Below are 18300 nucleotides of genomic sequence, written 5' to 3'. Positions count from 1 at the left end.
GCGACGCCGCATCCTCACCGGCACCGCCTTCGATGACGACATTAGAGGGCGAGAAACAGTCCAACGCCATAAAAGGAAAATACTCACGCATGCGCGCTGCTGGCAGTTTTGTTTGAAGTGAACTGCTGCCTGGAACTGCCCTGACGAGCTCGCAAAGTCGTCCGGCATTTGAGTGGATTCGCACTATTTCCGCACATTTCCACCGCGCTCATCCCACCGCTCCTCGATGCGTCGTCGAGACCATGTTAGGCCACCACTACCTGAATGCTGACAAGTCGCAACAACTCGCCAACTACGTGGAGGATTATCTGGAATGCGTAGAGTCGCTGCCTTTGGACATACAAAGAAATGTTTCTGTGCTCCGGGAAATCGACGCAAAGTATCAAGGTAACGAGAGTCCGTTGCGTGTTTACGACAGTTTGTGTGGGTGCAGGCTGGCGTCTGCCTCCTTTCCCCATTTACGTCAACGCACCATACTCGATTGCAAAAGGCGGACATTTGTTTACATTCGCTCCCGCTAACAAACACACGCATGCATTCCTGCGTTTTTCGCTGTCCGCGGTAGTTATTGTCGTTAAACTACGACGTTCGGCGTCATTTTATTGTAGGCGCCAACACAATGTGATCGTTAAATTGCTACGTTGACACCTCCGCGGTGGTGCTCGGCAGACTGTGCTCCGGTGTGCGTTGTAGCGCCTAAAAGAACTGCTGCTCCAGTGTCCCGCCCCCGTCACGTGATCACCCGGTGTCGTCACTTCCGGTGGGCGGGTTGTTTCACATTTTTAAAAATACAGTCTGTGTTGTTTGTGGGAGTTTAAACGCAGTGTTCGCTTGGAACGTGATTTTTATTTGTACTGTATTCCTATTTGCAGAAGTGCTGAAGGAGGTGGATGAAGTCTTTGAGAAGTACAAGGCGGAGCAGGATGGCGCTCAGAGAAAGCGCCTGCAAGTCCAGTTGCAACGGGCCCTGATCGTCAGCCAGGAACTGGGCGACGAGAAGATCCACGTGGTGACCCAGATGACCGAGCTGGTGGAGAACCGCTCGCGCCAGATGGACTCTCATTCCCTGTGCCTCCAGGAGCCCAGCGATCCCGAACGGGTGGCGCCGGAGCGGCGCGCCAGCGTCCAGGAGCCGGCCGTCGCGCCGGCCGTCGCCGCCCCGACCGCCAGCGAACGCGCCTCGGCCCGCCGGCCGCGACGCCAGCGCAACAGCGAGAGCCGAGACTCCAGCCACCCGTCGGCCAACGGTTCTGTGGCGGACGACGCCGCGGAGGAGCCGCCCATCCCGCTTCCCAGAGAGAAGAAGTCCAAGTCCACCAAGAAGAAGAAGCGCAAGTCCAAGCAGGATGCGTCGCCGGTGGATTTCGCCATCGACCCCAACGAGCCCACCTACTGTTTGTGTGAGCAGGTGTCTTACGGCGAAATGATTGGCTGCGACAACGACCAGTGCCCCATTGAGTGGTTCCACTTCTCCTGCGTGGGGCTGACCTACAAACCTAAGGGCAAGTGGTACTGTCCCAAATGTAGGGGGGACAATGAAAAGACCATGGACAAAAGTCTGGACAAGAACAGAAAAGACCGCCGGTCCAGGTAGTGACCCACCAGCAGATTTATCAGAGTACGTTAAGAGCACAATCGAAGGGAGCCGCTTGTTAATCACCGACAACTTGTGCTGTGACACCGTCGTCAAACTTTGTTTTTGTGAGAACTTTCTTTATTTTTGACTTATAAAAATAAATACAACTCATGCATCTCCATTTGGTTGCAATGTCTTTTCATTGTTGACAAGGTCTTATTCAGTTTCATTTTCAGTCCATGATGCAGCAACAGCAAAACTTTTAGCAAGTGGTAAGCTGTTTGGAATGATGATCCCCCGGGAGATACCCTGAGTTACGCATATTACGCTTATCTACCTCTTTATTTAAAAAAAAAAAAAAAAGTATTATTTTTGGAAGGTGAAGTTCTCGACGCAACACAAGGTACCCCAGCCTCGGGTCCAAATTCAGCTGTTATACACTCCTGCTCAAATCGAACCCAACTGAAAATGGATGACTGGATCCAGTATTTTGGTACAGAGAAACATTGAGGACAACCAGGTTGTCAGTTGGTTCGTACTGGACCGACTGGTGGCGGCTCATTACGCGCGAGGCGACGTGCCTTGATGACAACGCCTGCCGGCGGCACGCCTTAAAGTGATGTCGCCGCTCCATGACAAAGACGGACGATGTTGTCACAGCAGCCTTTGTGGCCTGGTTCAGAGAGGGATTGCGAAGCTTGAAGCTCCGAAAACACAGCACCCTCGCTAGAGAAGACTGCACACACAGCCCAGAAGATGAGCGGCGACAGTCCCAGACTTTTGCCGGGAATTGACCCCCTCACCATAGAAAAGATTCAAAATGGCATTAAGAATTTTTTTGCCCAACGGGGGATGTTTGGCGATGATGTGAAAGTTTGTCAGGCTGGCCAGGTAATGAATGTGGCTTACGTTATGATCGTGTGCCCCTAATCGGTGCACATCATCCGAGCTGTTGCAGATTTGTAAGCACATTTTCAACTCATTCACTGCCAATGACGGCCATAGACGTCAAAGATCAATATTACCTGTTATGGCAGTGAATTAGTTTTCACAGTATACTGTACAAGTCTGAATGTAGTTGCATGTCTTCAACGTGCCACAAAATAGCATTGAGGTCGAGACGCCGCACCCTTACGTGTAATACGGTTTAGTCCCACATTTGGATGTTTTAAGCCTTCATTTTTATGGTCATATCCCCCATCGATAAACAATGAATTGAACAGAAAATGAATTGTACTCACAAGGCATGCGAATCAGATGTTTTCTTTTTTACTCTAGAACATCAATTATAGTCTCAAGGACAAAGATAAAGATGCCAAGATCAACAATATCATTAAGAACATTGTGGAGAAAAGCATCCAAGATCTGACCAACCTGAGGCAGCTGATCTCTCTCTGGGACAAGGAGGAGCGCGCCACGTCCAACGCCTTCATCGGCGAGTCGTCCTATGGCGTGGTCACCCAGCAGAAGATCAAGCAACACCTCAAGGACTTCTTCAATGAGCGGCTCATGATCGCGGAGCAGGAAGAGGGTCAGCATGCCGCAGACACTTCGGCCTTGAGGAGATTTGCGCGAGGAAGTACCGTGAAGACTTCAGACTCGGATACCGACGAGGAATCGAGCGCCTGCTCGGATGATCGACATAGTCGCCTGGAAGGCTTTTCCCAAACATTAGACGGCTCACCATCTCCTAATTCGGTGACCTCCACCTCACCTGCTTGCTTCCTTGACAAGGCCAAAGATTTGATTGGCCAAGTACTTAATCCCGTTGTTGCTGGCATCGACACAGCTAGCAAAACAATTGTCGGAAAAGTGAAGTCGACTTTGCAGAAAGTGGGGCCAAAGGAATCAGAGGAGGACAGCGCAGACGAGTCGTCCGTCTCAGAGATGGAATCAGGCCAAAGTGTTTCGGCCACATCAGAGGAAAGCTGGACGCCAAATCTGGCTAATTTTTTCTCAGCAGCTGCTTCGCCAAACTTGAGTGACGGCAAAGGTGAGAGCCCGCTACATCCAGAAATCTTCCATCAAGTGGCACCGGTGGAGAGATGTGACCGCTCTGAAGAAGCAGCTGAGTCTCCACTGAAGGACACAGAAGCTGACGATCAGGCCACATGTGTTCCCGATTCTCCCAGTGAAGCGATTCTTCATGACGATCCTTTAAAGATTTCGACAGCATCACTTGGGAGCACAAGCACTGCAAGTAACCTGGATAACGATCAATCAGTGGGTGGGCTAGATTCCTCCTCAGTTCCTGCGTCTGATGGCATCAAATCACCAGATGGAGAAGCCTATGCTGATCTTGAGTCGACAGAAGAAGGGCGAGCAACAAAGTCGTCATCTGAAGCGGCAAATGATGATCTTGAGTGGCCGCGAGACAGGCTAGCAAGCAGGTCTTCATCAGAAGCAGTAGATGACCATCTTGAGTTTCCAGAAGAAAGTGTAGAAAAGACACCTTCACCAGAAAAAGTGGATGATGACTCTGTGTTGCCAGAAGACCACCAAGACCAGATATCTTCAGAAGAACTAGATTCTGATCTCAAGTGGCCAGAGGACAGTGTTGCAAAGACGCCTTCATCGGAAGAAGTAGTTGGTGAGCTTAAGTCACCAATGGACCAGATAGACCAAGAAATAGTAGAGTGTGACCTTCAGTGGCCAGAAGACAGCATAACAAAGAGGTCTTCATCAGGCACGCTAGAAGAGGATCTTAAGTCACCAGAAGACCAGGTACAAATGAGCCCTTCACCAGGAGCAGCAGTAGAAGCTGATCTTGTGTGGCCTGAAGACAGGGTAGAAAATGCGTTTTCATCAGAAATGGTTGCTACCAGTCCTGAGTGGCAAGAAGACCTGCTAGCAAAGAGGACTTCATTGGAATTAGTAGATCCTGATCTTGAGTGGCAAGAAGACCCAGTAGCAAAGAACTCCTTGTTAGAATTAGAAGATAACGATCTTCAGGTGCCAGAAGAGGATGTTGCTAAGATTTCTTCATCAGAAGCAGAAGATACTCTTCTTCAATGGCCAGAAGATAGGGTATCAAAAACACCTTCAGTGGAACTAGTGACAGATGCTGTGGAAGTATCAAGGATGTCTTCAGCAGAATTATTAGAAAATTGTGACCTTGAGTGGCCAGAAGACATCATCGAAAAGAGATTGTCTGAAACAGGAGAGGACGATCTCAAGTCGCCTGAAGACAGAGTAGACACTGACCCTCAATTGTTCCCAGATGTGTTTGATGCAAAAACACCCTCAGCAGAAGCATTAGCAGACGCTGACCCTCAACTAATTGAAGACCAGGAAGTAAGGAATCCTCTTTTGGAAGAAGCAATTGATGCTGCTCATCAGTTTGATGTTAAGATGCCATCGGTAGAAACGGTAGAAGACGACGATGCTATTTTGTCAGCAGGAAAGTTATTAGAAATGTCTTCAAATGAAATGGCAGTTGATACGGACACAAGACTGTCAGGCGGCGGCGTATCCAAGACGCCCTCAGCTGAAGCAGATTTGCACCTGGTGGCGGCAGAGGTGAAACCTCAATTGTCACAAGACAGGGTCTCGAGGAAGTCTTTATCTCCAGCAGAAGAGATGGTTGGTCGTAAATCGTCACAAGACAGGATATCAACGTCTTCATCCAAAGCGTCAGAAGTTCGGAAATTATCAGAAGACCAAATATCAAGGAGGAGGTCTTCATCAAAAACAGCAGTTGAGGCCATTTCAAAATTGTCAGAAGACCAAATATCAAGGAGGTCCTCATCTAGAATGGCAAGCGATGCTTCTAAATTGTCAGAAGACCAAATATCAAGGAGGTCCTCATCTAGAATGGCAAGCGATGCTTCTAAATTGTCAGAAGACCAAATATCAAGGAGGTCTTCATCAAAAACAGCAGTTGAGGCCATTTCAAAATTGTCAGAAGACCAAATATCAAGGAGGTCCTCATCTAGAATGGCAAGCGATGCTTCTAAATTGTCAGAAGACCAAATATCAAGGAGGTCCTCATCTAGAATGGCAAGCGATGCTTCTAAATTGTCAGAAGACCAAATATCAAAGAGGTCTTCATCAAAAACAGCAGTCGAGTCCATTTCGAAATTGTCAGAAGGCCAAATATCAAGGAGGTCCTCATCTAGAATGGCAAGCGATGCTTCTAAATTGTCAGAAGACCAAATATCAAGGAGGTCTTCATCAAAAGTGATGGGAGACATTGAGCACAAATTGTTCAGAGACAAGCTGTGCTGCAAGTCTTTATCAGAAGTCAGTGGCAAGAAAGTGTCAGCACAAGTTCAACCTAGAAGATCCCTTTGGAAGAGATTGCAAGTAATGCGTCCGAGGAAGATGCAGCCACTTCTGCAGGAATGTCCCACTGCCTTCATCAACTCGATCAGAGCAAAACCAGCTATCATGAGGCCCATTTTCACAAAAGTCAAGTCCATGTGGAAGACTCACTACGGGCGCCGCAAGAGCAAGAGGGTCAAAGCGAAGTGCGTCAGAAAAGCCGAGCGACCTCTACGTGCACAAGTCTCGGGTGAAAAGGCAAGGGCGGCTTCCGTTGCCTCGTCGATCAAATCAGTCGAGTTACCGCCCGATGACGATGACGATGACGAGCGCTCGAGGCCAAAAGCTGCGCAGTCAATGGCGGACGGCCACGATATCCACAGCTTCTTTGAGAACATGTTCATAAAGGAGTTTTCCAAAAGATTGGAAAAATCCCTGAAAAGGGGTCTCTTGGAGGTAGTCAATGATTATATCCCTGAAAAATGTATTCCAGGCTCTGCAGATAAACCACCAAAAAAGTAACACACCTTAAGATCCCCTCAAGTTTTTGTGGACGATTTCAACTCATTTTCACTGAAGCAGCCCTCTTGGCTTTTACTGGATTTTGCAAGGCCCTCAGAATAAAAATATGCAACCTCCCAAAAGAAAGATTCGAGTCTCTTCTTTCATTTCTTTTCATTTCCATTTTGCAGAAATTAGCATTCGAATGTAGCTAAGTTTCATCATTATTCACAAATCTGTTTAAAACGATGCGGATAGCAGCTTTGTTGCAACTTGGCCTTGGTTGATCTCTTTGCAATAACTACCATTGCTTCGACCGTTCTCTTCAGTTCAGAGCCGAAATCAAGGCGTTAGAAAAGCACGACATTTTTGGGACACTGATATTTAAAATATAACGTATTTATACAATTTTGGGAACAAATGACTTAATGGGAACATGGACGTCCACTGCTTTCACTAGACTTGTGTAAAGTATTAGATATACATGCACCAATTCCAACAAAAATGGAATTTCACATTTTACCACACTTTGCCTGGTGACAGCATCATTTACACCAAATGTTTCCCCAATTCTTGCGCAATGGGCGGTTTGCTATACTTTAAAGATCACATGTAGATCAATAAAAGCAAACATTCAATATAAAGTGACCTCAGGAAGGGGTCACTCCAAATCGAGATTTATTTGAATAGACTAAAAAAAAAAATAATCAGGTCAAATAAATGAGGAAAGAAGAAAAGTCAATTTTGATGGAATTATTTGCCAGCGAGTCTTATGACAATACAAAATATCCTTTTGGAAGGCCAATGCTTCATTCAAGGTTCCAGGCAGTGAGAGGCGGTACCTTCAAGAACGGAGGCTTTCAAGTAACCTTTATGAAACATGGAACACATTGCACTGACGGTGGCACTGATGGATTCCACTTGTTCTGGAGGTAGCGGGCAGCCACGGCGAGCGCAAAGACGAATGCAAAATGGCAGCGAGGTGGCAGCCTAATCGTCATCTTTGCCGCCTGTTTTACTAAGCTAAAACAAAAGTAGAATAAAAATCATGACACAACAAAAGTGACTTGTTCAAAAATGGATGATGACGTTTTTACTTACATGCTGGATGTCCGTTGTTAACAATAGGGGGGAAAAAAACAATATAAAACTGAATTGCATTCTATTCTTAAAATCAAGTAGAAGAACTCTAAATGTACATACTTTGATGACATCAATCCAGTTCCAACCTCTTGGCAGTTCTCCTTTGTTATCTGAAAGCCCAATCAAGCAGTTCACATGAAAAAAAAAAAATACTAAACAATTATGGCTCATGTCCTGTGCCCCCCACCTGTCCGATTGATCATCCTCCTCTTCTGCGCTTTGGTGAGCTGCTCCTTCCGCTCCTTCTTTTTGGCTGCGGCAGAGTTCGGTATCGCCTCACCGCTGGACGTTAAACTCTGACGGCGACGGGAAGGAAGCGGTCAGTGCCCCGGCAAATGCTCCCGACTCGCTACGCCGAACTTCAAACCAACCACGGCGGTGACCACGGGTCTGTGGTTCTCCATCAGGGCTTCTTGGTTCTCCTTGGCCCACTCGAACAGGGTGTATGTCATGGCGTCGCCCAGGTTGGCCTCCACTTGTTCCTTCAGCTTCGACAGGATGAGCTGCTTGGTTTCGGGAGCGCTGACGTTGGCGAAACAGTTTGATTTTATTTGTTAATTTTTAAGCGTGTAGCTGGCTGGCCAACTTACATTCGGTTGTTAAAAAATCCATCCAGGGAGATTTGAGGACCACTCTCGGGGTACGTCTCTGGCCACGTGATGTCCAAGATGAAGGCTTTGGAGTCCTCCAGGTCTCCTATCTGTCCACGTATTGGTTATAAATTCGAATGAGCATTTTCTCAACAATTGGCTTTCAGATCACAGTTTTCATCACAACTATCTTTCATATTTCATAGTTCATGTCAGACAGAAATAAACGGTTAATGAATCTAATAGTGTTTACATAATACAGATTTGTGTTTGGTAAATAGGTCTCCAGACTGTTGTTTTGCTTATAAAAAAAAAAAAAAAAACACATAAATCCTGCTCTTTGAATTCTACTCCAACCAAAAGAACACGTACTCACCCTTAATTGAAATGAAACTGGACTAAGCTCTTTAAAACATTCGTCACCCTCGTAGATAGAGCGAAGAGCCTCCAACTCCATCTAAAAACAAGCACATTGTTGAACTCATTTGACTAAAGCGGTTTTAACTCGCTTGTGTTAGCCAATTAGCAATTCGCCGCTAGCCACATAACTGTCCATTCATGCCCCACCTCTTGATCCTCATTCGCTGTCATGGTTTCCTTTTCGTTTGGCCGTGACGTACTCTCTTCGCGGGGCCAAACATTCACGATAAAGAAGCCATGGAAGTCATTAAAAAGCGATAGTTTTCGACAACTTGTGCGGTAACATACTGGAAGTACTAGGGTGACATTTTCGCGCATGCGCAAAGGAGCAAGCCTCTTGCTCATTGGTGGTTGTCAAACCTGCGTCAAGACGCCGTTACCGCCACCTAGTGGATAAAGGGAGTAGTATAGGATAACGTCAACTCCCGCATGTTGGCGGTTTGGCAAATTCCGTTTATTGCTTTTTTTTGTGGTGGGGTGGGTGGAATTGTTTTTCAGGGATTTTTTTCCCCACCTTCCTACCTTTTTGATGGAAAATATAATGGACGTTTATCAGCGTTTTTCTTTTGGGGGTGGGTTTTTTGGGGGAGGGGACTGGATCCATGACATCATTGGTCAGTGTTGTACTTAGAAATCAACCAATTACCAATGAGAGAAAATTAGAATAGTAGATTGTCTGAAGTCAATGTTCTGTAAAGGAGCACAACGCGAGTGTTTTGTAAAAAATATTTTATGGAACTTCAAAAGTGGTGAAACAAAGCAAAAGACATTCAAATCAATGCGAGTATGTGGAGTAACGGAAGGGATGGGGGGGGGGGGGGGGGGGTTCCATCAAGTACTCGGTCAACATGTAAACAGTGTTAAAAAGAAGCAACTGAGGCTCTTCTTCTGCGTCTCCAGAGTTCCGCACCGTCACCAGCTGCACACCGAGCGCGTGAATTAACCAGAAGTGCGAACAAATTCCAGTTGGTGAGCGACCGCTTCACCGTCCCCAAACAGTATTTGGAATCTTCTTGCTTGTTATGTTTCCACGATGATGAAGTGGTATTTGTTGTTTGGTGTGCAGCTGGTTTTTGGACTTTTCATGATTCATTTGAGCATTTATTCAGTATTCTTGATATCAAACTTCAGCTTCGTGTACTAGCGCGCACTTTGTCGTCAATAAATGCTCAAATGGTTTTAAATTGGAGGCGTGGACTTGTAACGCTTTTCAAGCAATTCTGGACCCCCCACGCATGGAGAGACTTCTTTGGCACAGAACACAAATCCGAGACAAGCTGTAAACAGGACGACAGTTTTCGTACACAAACGTTGAAAAAAAGACATTAAAAGAAGCGATTTTGGCAAAAAACGCGCTGCCGCTTCGTCTCAGTCTGCGAGGCGTCAGTGCAAAACTGCGTCAAATGTGGCCAAGATTTCCAACGCGCCGACCTTTGGTCGCGTTTGTGGAAACGTCGTCCTCCCTCCGCCGTGTGCCGGGACCGCTTGTGGTCTGCCAACAGAGCAATGTTACTTTAGTGCAAAAAGAGGCTTGGAGGGAGAAGAGGAAGATGGCGGTGAGGCCACGTTGGGTTTGGCACCTGCCACCGGTCTGGGGGAGAGAACAGAGGCGGCAAGAATATGTTTGGTTTATTTTGCTTGCTCTTTACCCTTATTAAGAATTTTCCAAAAACAAGTGGAATGGGTTTAATGAGTACTTAGAATCATATCCACAGTTTGAAGGACAACACATGTAAATAAAGAACTTTAAGCAAAGCTGTTGTAAAAAAACAAAAAACAAATAGCTAATAGTGAACACCACTAGATGGCAGTCATTCCTAAGTTATGTATGACATTCCATAGCCAGTTATGTTGATGTGGAACTTTCATTGTTTGATATTAACTTTGCGCTTCATTTTAATCAATGTTTGTTATCAACAACACCGCAGAATATTTGCAGTAATATTAAAAAAAAAAGAAAATGCTCAGCAAAATCCCCACCTGAGAGCTCTGTGAGGGGGCTTGCCTGACCCCCTGCCCGCAGGTTTGAGTCCTCCTGCTGGTGGCATCATGACCAGCAAGCTGGGCGGCGATTTCGAGGCAAGCACCCTTACTGGGGAGCCTCCCCTGGCGGGACTGAGGGGAAGGGGCCTCTGGGGGGGCAAGGGCGACGGTCTGAGCTGGAAAAACAAAAAACAAAAAGTGAGTGAGCTTCAGGCAAGATGGAAGCAGTCGTTCTTCAGGCAGCCCTCACCAATGGCGATCGCGTCGGGTTGAGGGGCAGGGGCTTCTTGGGTGGGCTCAGTTGCTGCGGGGATTTGCGGGGGGCCGGCGGGAGCGGGGGACAGGGCCCCTTGACATCCCGAGTCAACGGGGCGGGCCGCAGGGGCCGCACGATGTTGACCGGCTGGCTGCCGCCTGCCGCCGGGGCTGGTCGGAGAGGAAGGACCTCTTTGCTGGTGGCAGGAAGCTACAAGACAAGAAATACAGAAATACAAATAAAAGACACCTTTTTTTTTTTTTAACGTTTCTGCTTGAGGATTAAATAAATAAAAACATGCCTTTTTAAAAATGTTTCTGCTAGAGGACAAAAATAAATAAATAAATTCAAAAAATATATTTAAAAAAAGCATGATTTTTTTATGTTTCTGCTCGAGGACAAAAATAAATCAATAAATAAATCTAGAAAAAAAAATAAAAATAAAATAAAAACATGATTTTTTTTAAACGTTTCAGCTTGAGGATTAAATAAATAAATAAAATAAATCATTAAAAACATGATATTTTTTATATTTCTGCTGGAGGTAAAAAATAAATTAATTAAAAAAATTAAAGCATGATATTTTTTTATGTTTCTACCAGACGACAATAAATAAATAAATAAATAGATAGATAAATCTAGAAAACAAAAACAAAATAAAAACACAATATTTTTTTGTTTCTGCTAGAGGACAAAAATAAATAAAAACACAAAAATAAAAATAAAATAACTGATTTTGGAAAATGTTTCTGCTAGAGGACAAAAATAAATAAATAAATTCAAAAAATATATTTAAAAAAAAAGCATGATTTTTTTATGTTTCTGCTCGAGGACAAAAATAAATAAATAAATAAATAAATAAATCTATAAAAAAAATAAAAATTAAAAAATAAAAACATGATTTTTTTTTACGTTTCTGCTTGAGGATTAAATAAATAAATAAAATAAGCAATTAAAAACATGATATTTTTTATATTTCTGCTGGAGGTAAAAAATAAATAAATAAAAAAAATTAAAGCATGATATTTTTTTATGTTTCTACCAGACGACAATAAATAAATAAATAAATAGATAAATCTAGAAAACAAAAACAAAATAAAAACACAATATTTTTTTGTTTCTGCTAGAGGACAAAAATAAATAAAAACACAAAAATAAAAATAAAATAAATGATTTTTGAAAATGTTTCTGCTAGAGGACAAAAATAAATAAATAAATTCAAAAAATATATTTAAAAAAAGCATGATTTTTTTATGTTTCTGCTCGAGGACAAAAATAAATCAATAAATAAATCTAGAAAAAAAAATAAAAATAAAATAAAAACATGATTTTTTTTAAACGTTTCAGCTTGAGGATTAAATAAATAAATAAAATAAATCATTAAAAACATGATATTTTTTATATTTCTGCTGGAGGTAAAAAATAAATTAATTAAAAAAATTAAAGCATGATATTTTTTTATGTTTCTACCAGACGACAATAAATAAATAAATAAATAGATAGATAAATCTAGAAAACAAAAACAAAATAAAAACACAATATTTTTTTGTTTCTGCTAGAGGACAAAAATAAATAAAAACACAAAAATAAAAATAAAATAACTGATTTTGGAAAATGTTTCTGCTAGAGGACAAAAATAAATAAATAAATTCAAAAAATATATTTAAAAAAAAAGCATGATTTTTTTATGTTTCTGCTCGAGGACAAAAATAAATAAATAAATAAATAAATAAATCTATAAAAAAAATAAAAATTAAAAAATAAAAACATGATTTTTTTTTACGTTTCTGCTTGAGGATTAAATAAATAAATAAAATAAGTAATTAAAAACATGATATTTTTTATATTTCTGCTGGAGGTAAAAAATAAATAAATAAAAAAAATTAAAGCATGATATTTTTTTATGTTTCTACCAGACGACAATAAATAAATAAATAAATAGATAAATCTAGAAAACAAAAACAAAATAAAAACACAATATTTTTTTGTTTCTGCTAGAGGACAAAAATAAATAAAAACACAAAAATAAAAATAAAATAAATGATTTTTGAAAATGTTTCTGCTAGAGGACAAAAATAAATAAATAAATTCAAAAAATATATTTAAAAAAAGCATGATTTTTGTATGTTTCTGCTCGAGGACAAAAATAAATAAATAAATAAATCTATAAAAAAAATAAATATTAAAAAATAAAAACATGATTTTTTTTAACGTTTCAGCTTGAGGATTAAATAAATAAATAAAATAAATCATTAAAAACATGATATTTTTTATATTTCTGGTGGAGGTAAAAAATAAATAAATTAAAAAAATTAAAGCATGATATTTTTTTATGTTTCTACCAGACGACAATAAATAAATAAATAAATAAATAGATAGATAAATCTAGAAAACAAAAACAAAATAAAAACACAATATTTTTTTGTTTCTGCTAGAGGACAAAAATAAATAAAAACACAAAAATAAAAATAAAATAACTGATTTTTGAAAATGTTTCTGCTAGAGGACAAAAATAAATAAATAAATTCAAAAAATATATTTAAAAAAAGCATGATTTTTTTATGTTTCTGCTCGAGGACAAAAATAAATAAATAAATAAATCTATAAAAAAAAAAAAATATTAAAAAATAAAAACATGATTTTTTTTAACGTTTCAGCTTGAGGATTAAATAAATAAATAAAATAAATCATTAAAAACATGATATTTTTTATATTTCTGGTGGAGGTAAAAAATAAATAAATTAAAAAAATTAAAGCATGATATTTTTTTATGTTTCTACCAGACGACAATAAATAAATAAATAAATAAATAGATAGATAAATCTAGAAAACAAAAACAAAATAAAAACACAATATTTTTTTGTTTCTGCTAGAGGACAAAAATAAATAAAAACACAAAAATAAAAATAAAATAACTGATTTTTGAAAATGTTTCTGCTAGAGGACAAAAATAAATAAATAAATTCAAAAAATATATTTAAAAAAAGCATGATTTTTTTATGTTTCTGCTCGAGGACAAAAATAAATAAATAAATAAATAAATAAATAAATCTATAAAAAAAAAAAAATTAAAAAAAAAAACATGATTTTTTTTTACGTTTCTGCTTGAGGATTAAATTAAATAAAATAAGTAATTAAAAACATGATATTTTTTATATTTCTGCTGGAGGTAAAAAATAAATAAATAAATAAAATTAAAGCATGATATTTTTTTGTTTCTACCAGACGACAATAAATAAATAAATAAATAGATAGATAAATCTAGAAAACAAAAACAAAATAAAAACACAATATTTTTTTGTTTCTGCTAGAGGACAAAAATAAATAAAAACACAAAAATAAAAATAAAATAACTGATTTTTGAAAATGTTTCTGCTTGAGGACAAAAATAAATAAAAAATACAAAACTAAAAAATATATAAACATGTTTTTTAAATTCTGAAATTCATTGAACGTGACCCCTGAGAGAATCGCTCACTCCCTTGTGGCTGCTGGCTTTGCTGATTGGTCCGACAACCTTCAGGTGAAAGGCAGGATTCAGGTGGCTGTTCTTGGCTTTCTCCAACTTCGTCCTGACCACAAGAGGGCGCAATACAAGCATTACAACCAAACCTGTCTTTCAAAGGCGTTCTGGCGATGACTTTGAGAATCGGTTGGCTACTTGTTGCTCTTGTTCTTCTCTCTCTGCGCGAGCCACTTGTGGAAGAAGGACGTCTTGATCCGGTAGCAGTAGAAGAGCAGCAGCACGCCGGGCAGGACCACCAGGAAGGCAAACAACAGTCCCGCCACCAAGCCCACCTGACCTGCACGCGCGACGTTACCACGTTGCTCGTCAGCTTCCACTTTGATACATTTTTCACAGCGCGCGTGCGTGCGTACTCACTATCGTACTGCACGGGGCCGCTGTCCACGCTGCCTCCGAGTCCCGGCTTCTCGCAGAAGGGCGGCGCCCACCCTCGATGGCAGTGGCAGTTGCCGTTGCTGTTGCACACCTGGGGTCAAAGGTCAAGGCCGGTCAAAGCGGGAAAAAGAACGACCAACGGCCCCCGGCAGCAAGTCTGGATGATTTCACAGCGTGTAAACAAACATGGGCTGCGATATCGGACGACTTGATAATAAGGCAACGCAATGGACAATTCCGGCTGCTTCCATTATCAGCCAACAGCCAGCTGACCCGCCAAGAGGTTTATGGACTCGTCAATCTTGCACGATGTCTCCTTATCTGCCTCAGGCTGCTCGCACACGTGGTGGATTTTTGCCGGCGTCTTCTTCTTCCTGCCATTGTACAACAGGTGCGAGCGGCGTGACGCTCGGACGGGCTTTTGTGTGCTCACCCCGTTGCCACGGCAGCGCCAGATGCACGACTCCAGCTCGGCAAACGATGCGTTCTGACATCGGCGGTCCCGGCACACCTGCCAAGAGAACGCCAAAACGTTGGAGCCGCATGCTGGCGAAGATCACACGCAGCTCTCACACCGTCACACACATGCAGGTACTCACTCGCACATATTCTCTCAGGTGCTCTCACTCAATGTCTCTTCCTCACTCTCACTCACAAACTCATGCTCTCTCAAACACATTCTCTCTCACTCTTTCTCTCTCTCGTTTACAGACAGAGCAAACAAACCTCCAAACTTATTATTCAAGCAATTTTTTTCCAGCGGCATAATAATGATTGATCACATTAAAAGGAAGTGGCACGACAGTCTAAGCAAATACATAAAAATTTCCATGAGAGGCGGAATGGATGAAAGGGCAGACTACTGCTTGCTGTTTTATTTGGAATTTCACAGTCGCTATTGAGATGGTAAAAAGTGCCCAGGGCGCCATTAATATTTTGCTCTCAGAATCTTTTGGTTGGCTTTTATTCACACTGATAAGTCAAAGTTTTTTTGTTAGCGGCGAGTTTTTTGTTTTTAATTATTTATATGTATTATTTTTAAACAGCTCATGCAAAAGAGTCCAATTATTGTTGCCCCCTGCGAGGTTTGCTTGGGAACGCTCGCTGCATGACAATATATGCACTTTCTAACGGCAGACAATAAAACAAAACAAAAATAAAAGATATACTGTAAATAAATCTCGTCTTGAGAGGCAAGTTTAATCGACTGTCTAGCAAGCCGTAGTCGGTGCATCTTCTTAGTCTCTGGAACAAAACAAAACAAAAGCCAGAGAGATTTGCAAGCGAGCGACAGTTCACCTTTCCCTCGCCGCACTTGGTGCCCGTCATGACCAAGCCCGGGTCGGGCAGGTCGCCCTGGCCGTCCTGGGTGCTGTAGACGTAAGTGCCGCGACACTTGACCTCGATGCCTCCCGTCTTGATGGTGGTGTCGATGGAGACGGCGTTGGTGCCTTTGGGCTTCTTGGCGGCGCTGTGGCACTGGATCTTGCCGCATTTGGCGTCACTGGGCACGAGGTGATTGCAGTTCAGAAAAAAAAAAAAAAAAAAGCCATATGTATGTATATATTAAAAACTAAAATTAAATGAGCACAAAGCATTTTTGAATAAATAAAACCTGCTCTAAAAAAAATCATTAAAATGAACTGAAATAAAAATGTTCATCTATTTTTCCACTTTGCTATGACAAAAAAAATGAAGTAGGTCATTTCCAGGTACTCTAAATTCTTTGTACCTTCTTCCTCATTGATATGCAAATGAAAACAGGCAAGTACACAAACACACACGCCATCTGAGGAAGAAAAAACAAAAAGAAGGACGACAATTACAGGACGATGAAGCAGAGTTGTTGCCGTGACTAATGCAAAGATTAGTCAGATTGTAACAGGGGAGATATGCCATTTACATTTCCTCTAATCAGCGACCGCAACAACGTCTAATGATTCCCGTGGGACCACATAATCATTGTGGGCAGCGCGGCAATCAACTTCCTTAATCCGCAGGTTCATTAACATAACTCAATTGCTCATTTGGATCCATTAATTAGCCGGAGCATCGCGCCATGGTAACGGCCTCCAAAAGAAAAAAACAGATGTTGGAGGGGGAGAACAAACGGGCCCACAAATCATCTCCAGTGCTCACACTCAGCTGTGCAATTTTTTTTTTTCTTGGACGCGAAACATAAAAAGAACGAGACAGTTGCTGCGCATAAATTGGCCGCTTTGTTTATCCTTAACATTGGAAAGGATTATGCGCACGTCTGGTCCACCATTTCCCTTTCGGTGTCGGCGTCCTCGATGATGCCGCTCACGGTGTCGCAATCACCTTTTGGCGCACTTGACGTAGTTTCCACGCTCATCTTTGCCGCAGTTCCCGAAAGCGTTTCCTGCTGCGTTGACGTCTTGGAAACAGGCGTCGTGGGCCGGACGGGCACCTGGAAAAAAACACGCCGCATCCCAAATTTGGACTCTTTGGACAGTCATTCACAACTTTTAGGCAAACAGAAAAAAAAAACAGACTAATTAATTGATCCATCCCCAAATTGCTTCTACTAATAATTTAATTTGCAAATATATCACAATGAAGCCAGAATAGTTTTAAATCATTTCATAGCCATCTTATTTGACTCTTAAAAAAGTTGATGTAATTGCAAAAAAAAAAAAAAAAAAGTGCTGGGAGATTCCATAACTTTCTTGGCTACCTTTCCCGAAAAGAAAAATGTAACCACCCAATTAAGACTTCTCTTATTAAGACTTTCCTTGACATCAATTCCCAGAATTTAGACAGGGATTGGGAGTTAACTGGCAACCGGTGCAGGGTGTCCCCCGCCTACTGCCCAGAGCCAGCTGAGATAGGCTCCAGCACCCCCCGCGACCCTTGTGAGGAATAAGCGGTCAGGAAAATGGATGGATGGATAACAAATCAAAAATTGGGCCGTATAGTGCCTAACAACCCAAAAATATGGAGTCTTTTTTTTTTTTTAAACACCCTAAAAACAAATGGGTCATTTTGGTGCAAAACAACCCCAAAAATTGGCTGATTTTGTTTGAATAAATAAATAAAAACTAAAAAAAAAATGTTGGTCATATAAGTGCCTAACAAAACACAAAATGAAGCCATTTTGTTTAAAACAGCCCTCCCAAAATGGTGTCATTTAGTGCAAAACAACCCCAAAAATGGTCTCATTTTGTTTAAAACAAGCGCACCCAGAAAGTTGGACCAAATTGACACATGTAGCGGATGTCTCCATTTTTGACCCAAATTGGCTTATTTATTAAAAAGTAGCCATACTGATAAGCATGAAATGGTTTTGCTGTGGTTGAAAATAATGCAATAATCATGGCTTAAAATGATTCAGCAACTTTTGGGCCCAAAATCCACAGCTCCTGCTTTCGGAGAACGGCACTCGCGCTCCCGGTGAGTTTGTGTGGCCTGCTTGTGCTCACCGGATCCCCACAGCTGCAAGCACTGCTGCTGGTGGGTCAGACACATGCCGTTGTAGCAGTAGGCCCGTCCGTGCTGGCAGGACGAGCCGTCCAGCAGGTAGACGTTGGCGGGGCAGTAAGGCGACGCCCCCGTGCAGTACTCGGGCAGGTCGCAGGCCCCGGCCGGGCCCCGGCACAAGGTCCCGGCTTGCTTCAACTGGCGAGGCAAGCACAGAGACTGTTTG

The 18300-nt window shown here is 41.7% G+C and overlaps 4 protein-coding genes across 7 annotated transcripts in view; 2 read left to right on the top strand and 2 right to left on the bottom strand.

Annotated features, from left to right (window-relative positions):
* The first annotated feature begins 79 nt into the window (after positions 1–79).
* ing2 (inhibitor of growth family, member 2) lies at positions 80–1757 on the top strand. Its single transcript, XM_077499020.1, has 2 exons — positions 80–387; positions 873–1757. Exons 1-2 carry the CDS (start codon positions 243–245, stop codon positions 1592–1594), a joined length of 867 nt encoding a protein of 288 aa, XP_077355146.1. The 5' UTR covers positions 80–242; the 3' UTR covers positions 1595–1757.
* A 484-nt stretch (positions 1758–2241) lies between these two features.
* Positions 2242–6473, top strand: LOC144003126 (uncharacterized). 2 transcript variants are annotated; one of them, XM_077498983.1, is made up of 3 exons: positions 2242–2467; positions 2855–5682; positions 5743–6473. In XM_077498983.1, the coding sequence occupies exons 1-3, from the start codon at positions 2333–2335 to the stop codon at positions 6359–6361; spliced, it is 3582 nt and encodes a 1193-aa protein (XP_077355109.1). In that variant the 5' UTR covers positions 2242–2332; the 3' UTR covers positions 6362–6473. The 2 variants fall into 2 exon arrangements, with proteins under 2 accessions (XP_077355109.1, XP_077355108.1); XM_077498982.1 differs by having other exon boundaries at positions 2855–6473.
* Positions 6474–6499: 26 nt separating this feature from the next.
* Positions 6500–8848, bottom strand: rwdd (RWD domain containing 4). The gene is made up of 7 exons (XM_077499021.1): positions 8641–8848; positions 8450–8530; positions 8074–8183; positions 7855–8005; positions 7671–7779; positions 7442–7593; positions 6500–7363 (listed from the first exon to the last, which is right to left on the bottom strand). Exons 1-7 carry the CDS (start codon positions 8836–8838, stop codon positions 7331–7333), a joined length of 834 nt encoding a protein of 277 aa, XP_077355147.1. The 5' UTR covers positions 8839–8848; the 3' UTR covers positions 6500–7330.
* A 359-nt stretch (positions 8849–9207) lies between these two features.
* adam19a (ADAM metallopeptidase domain 19a) overlaps positions 9208–18300 on the bottom strand; it is a 40506-nt gene continuing 31413 nt past the window's right edge. For 2 of the 3 annotated variants that reach the window (XM_077498984.1, XM_077498986.1), the window contains 10 exons: positions 18077–18272; positions 16956–17064; positions 15933–16137; positions 15067–15144; positions 14616–14724; positions 14394–14535; positions 14211–14304; positions 10727–10942; positions 10474–10652; positions 9208–9985 (listed from right to left, as the gene is read on the bottom strand). In XM_077498984.1, the coding sequence (XP_077355110.1) occupies positions 9877–9985; positions 10474–10652; positions 10727–10942; positions 14211–14304; positions 14394–14535; positions 14616–14724; positions 15067–15144; positions 15933–16137; positions 16956–17064; positions 18077–18272 (1437 nt within the window). In that variant the 3' untranslated portion in view covers positions 9208–9876. Of the gene's footprint in view, positions 10085–10473; positions 10653–10726; positions 10943–14210; positions 14305–14393; positions 14536–14615; positions 14725–15066; positions 15145–15932; positions 16138–16955; positions 17065–18076; positions 18273–18300 lie in introns of all 3 variants that reach the window. The other variant, XM_077498985.1, reaches the window with a different exon arrangement.

This window comes from Festucalex cinctus, chromosome 16 (assembly GCF_051991245.1).
Source record: "Festucalex cinctus isolate MCC-2025b chromosome 16, RoL_Fcin_1.0, whole genome shotgun sequence".
In the NCBI taxonomy this organism is placed as follows: domain Eukaryota; kingdom Metazoa; phylum Chordata; class Actinopteri; order Syngnathiformes; family Syngnathidae; genus Festucalex; species Festucalex cinctus.
The sequence above is the reverse complement of the archived record's forward strand: the minus strand, read 5'-3'. Positions and strand labels throughout refer to the sequence as shown.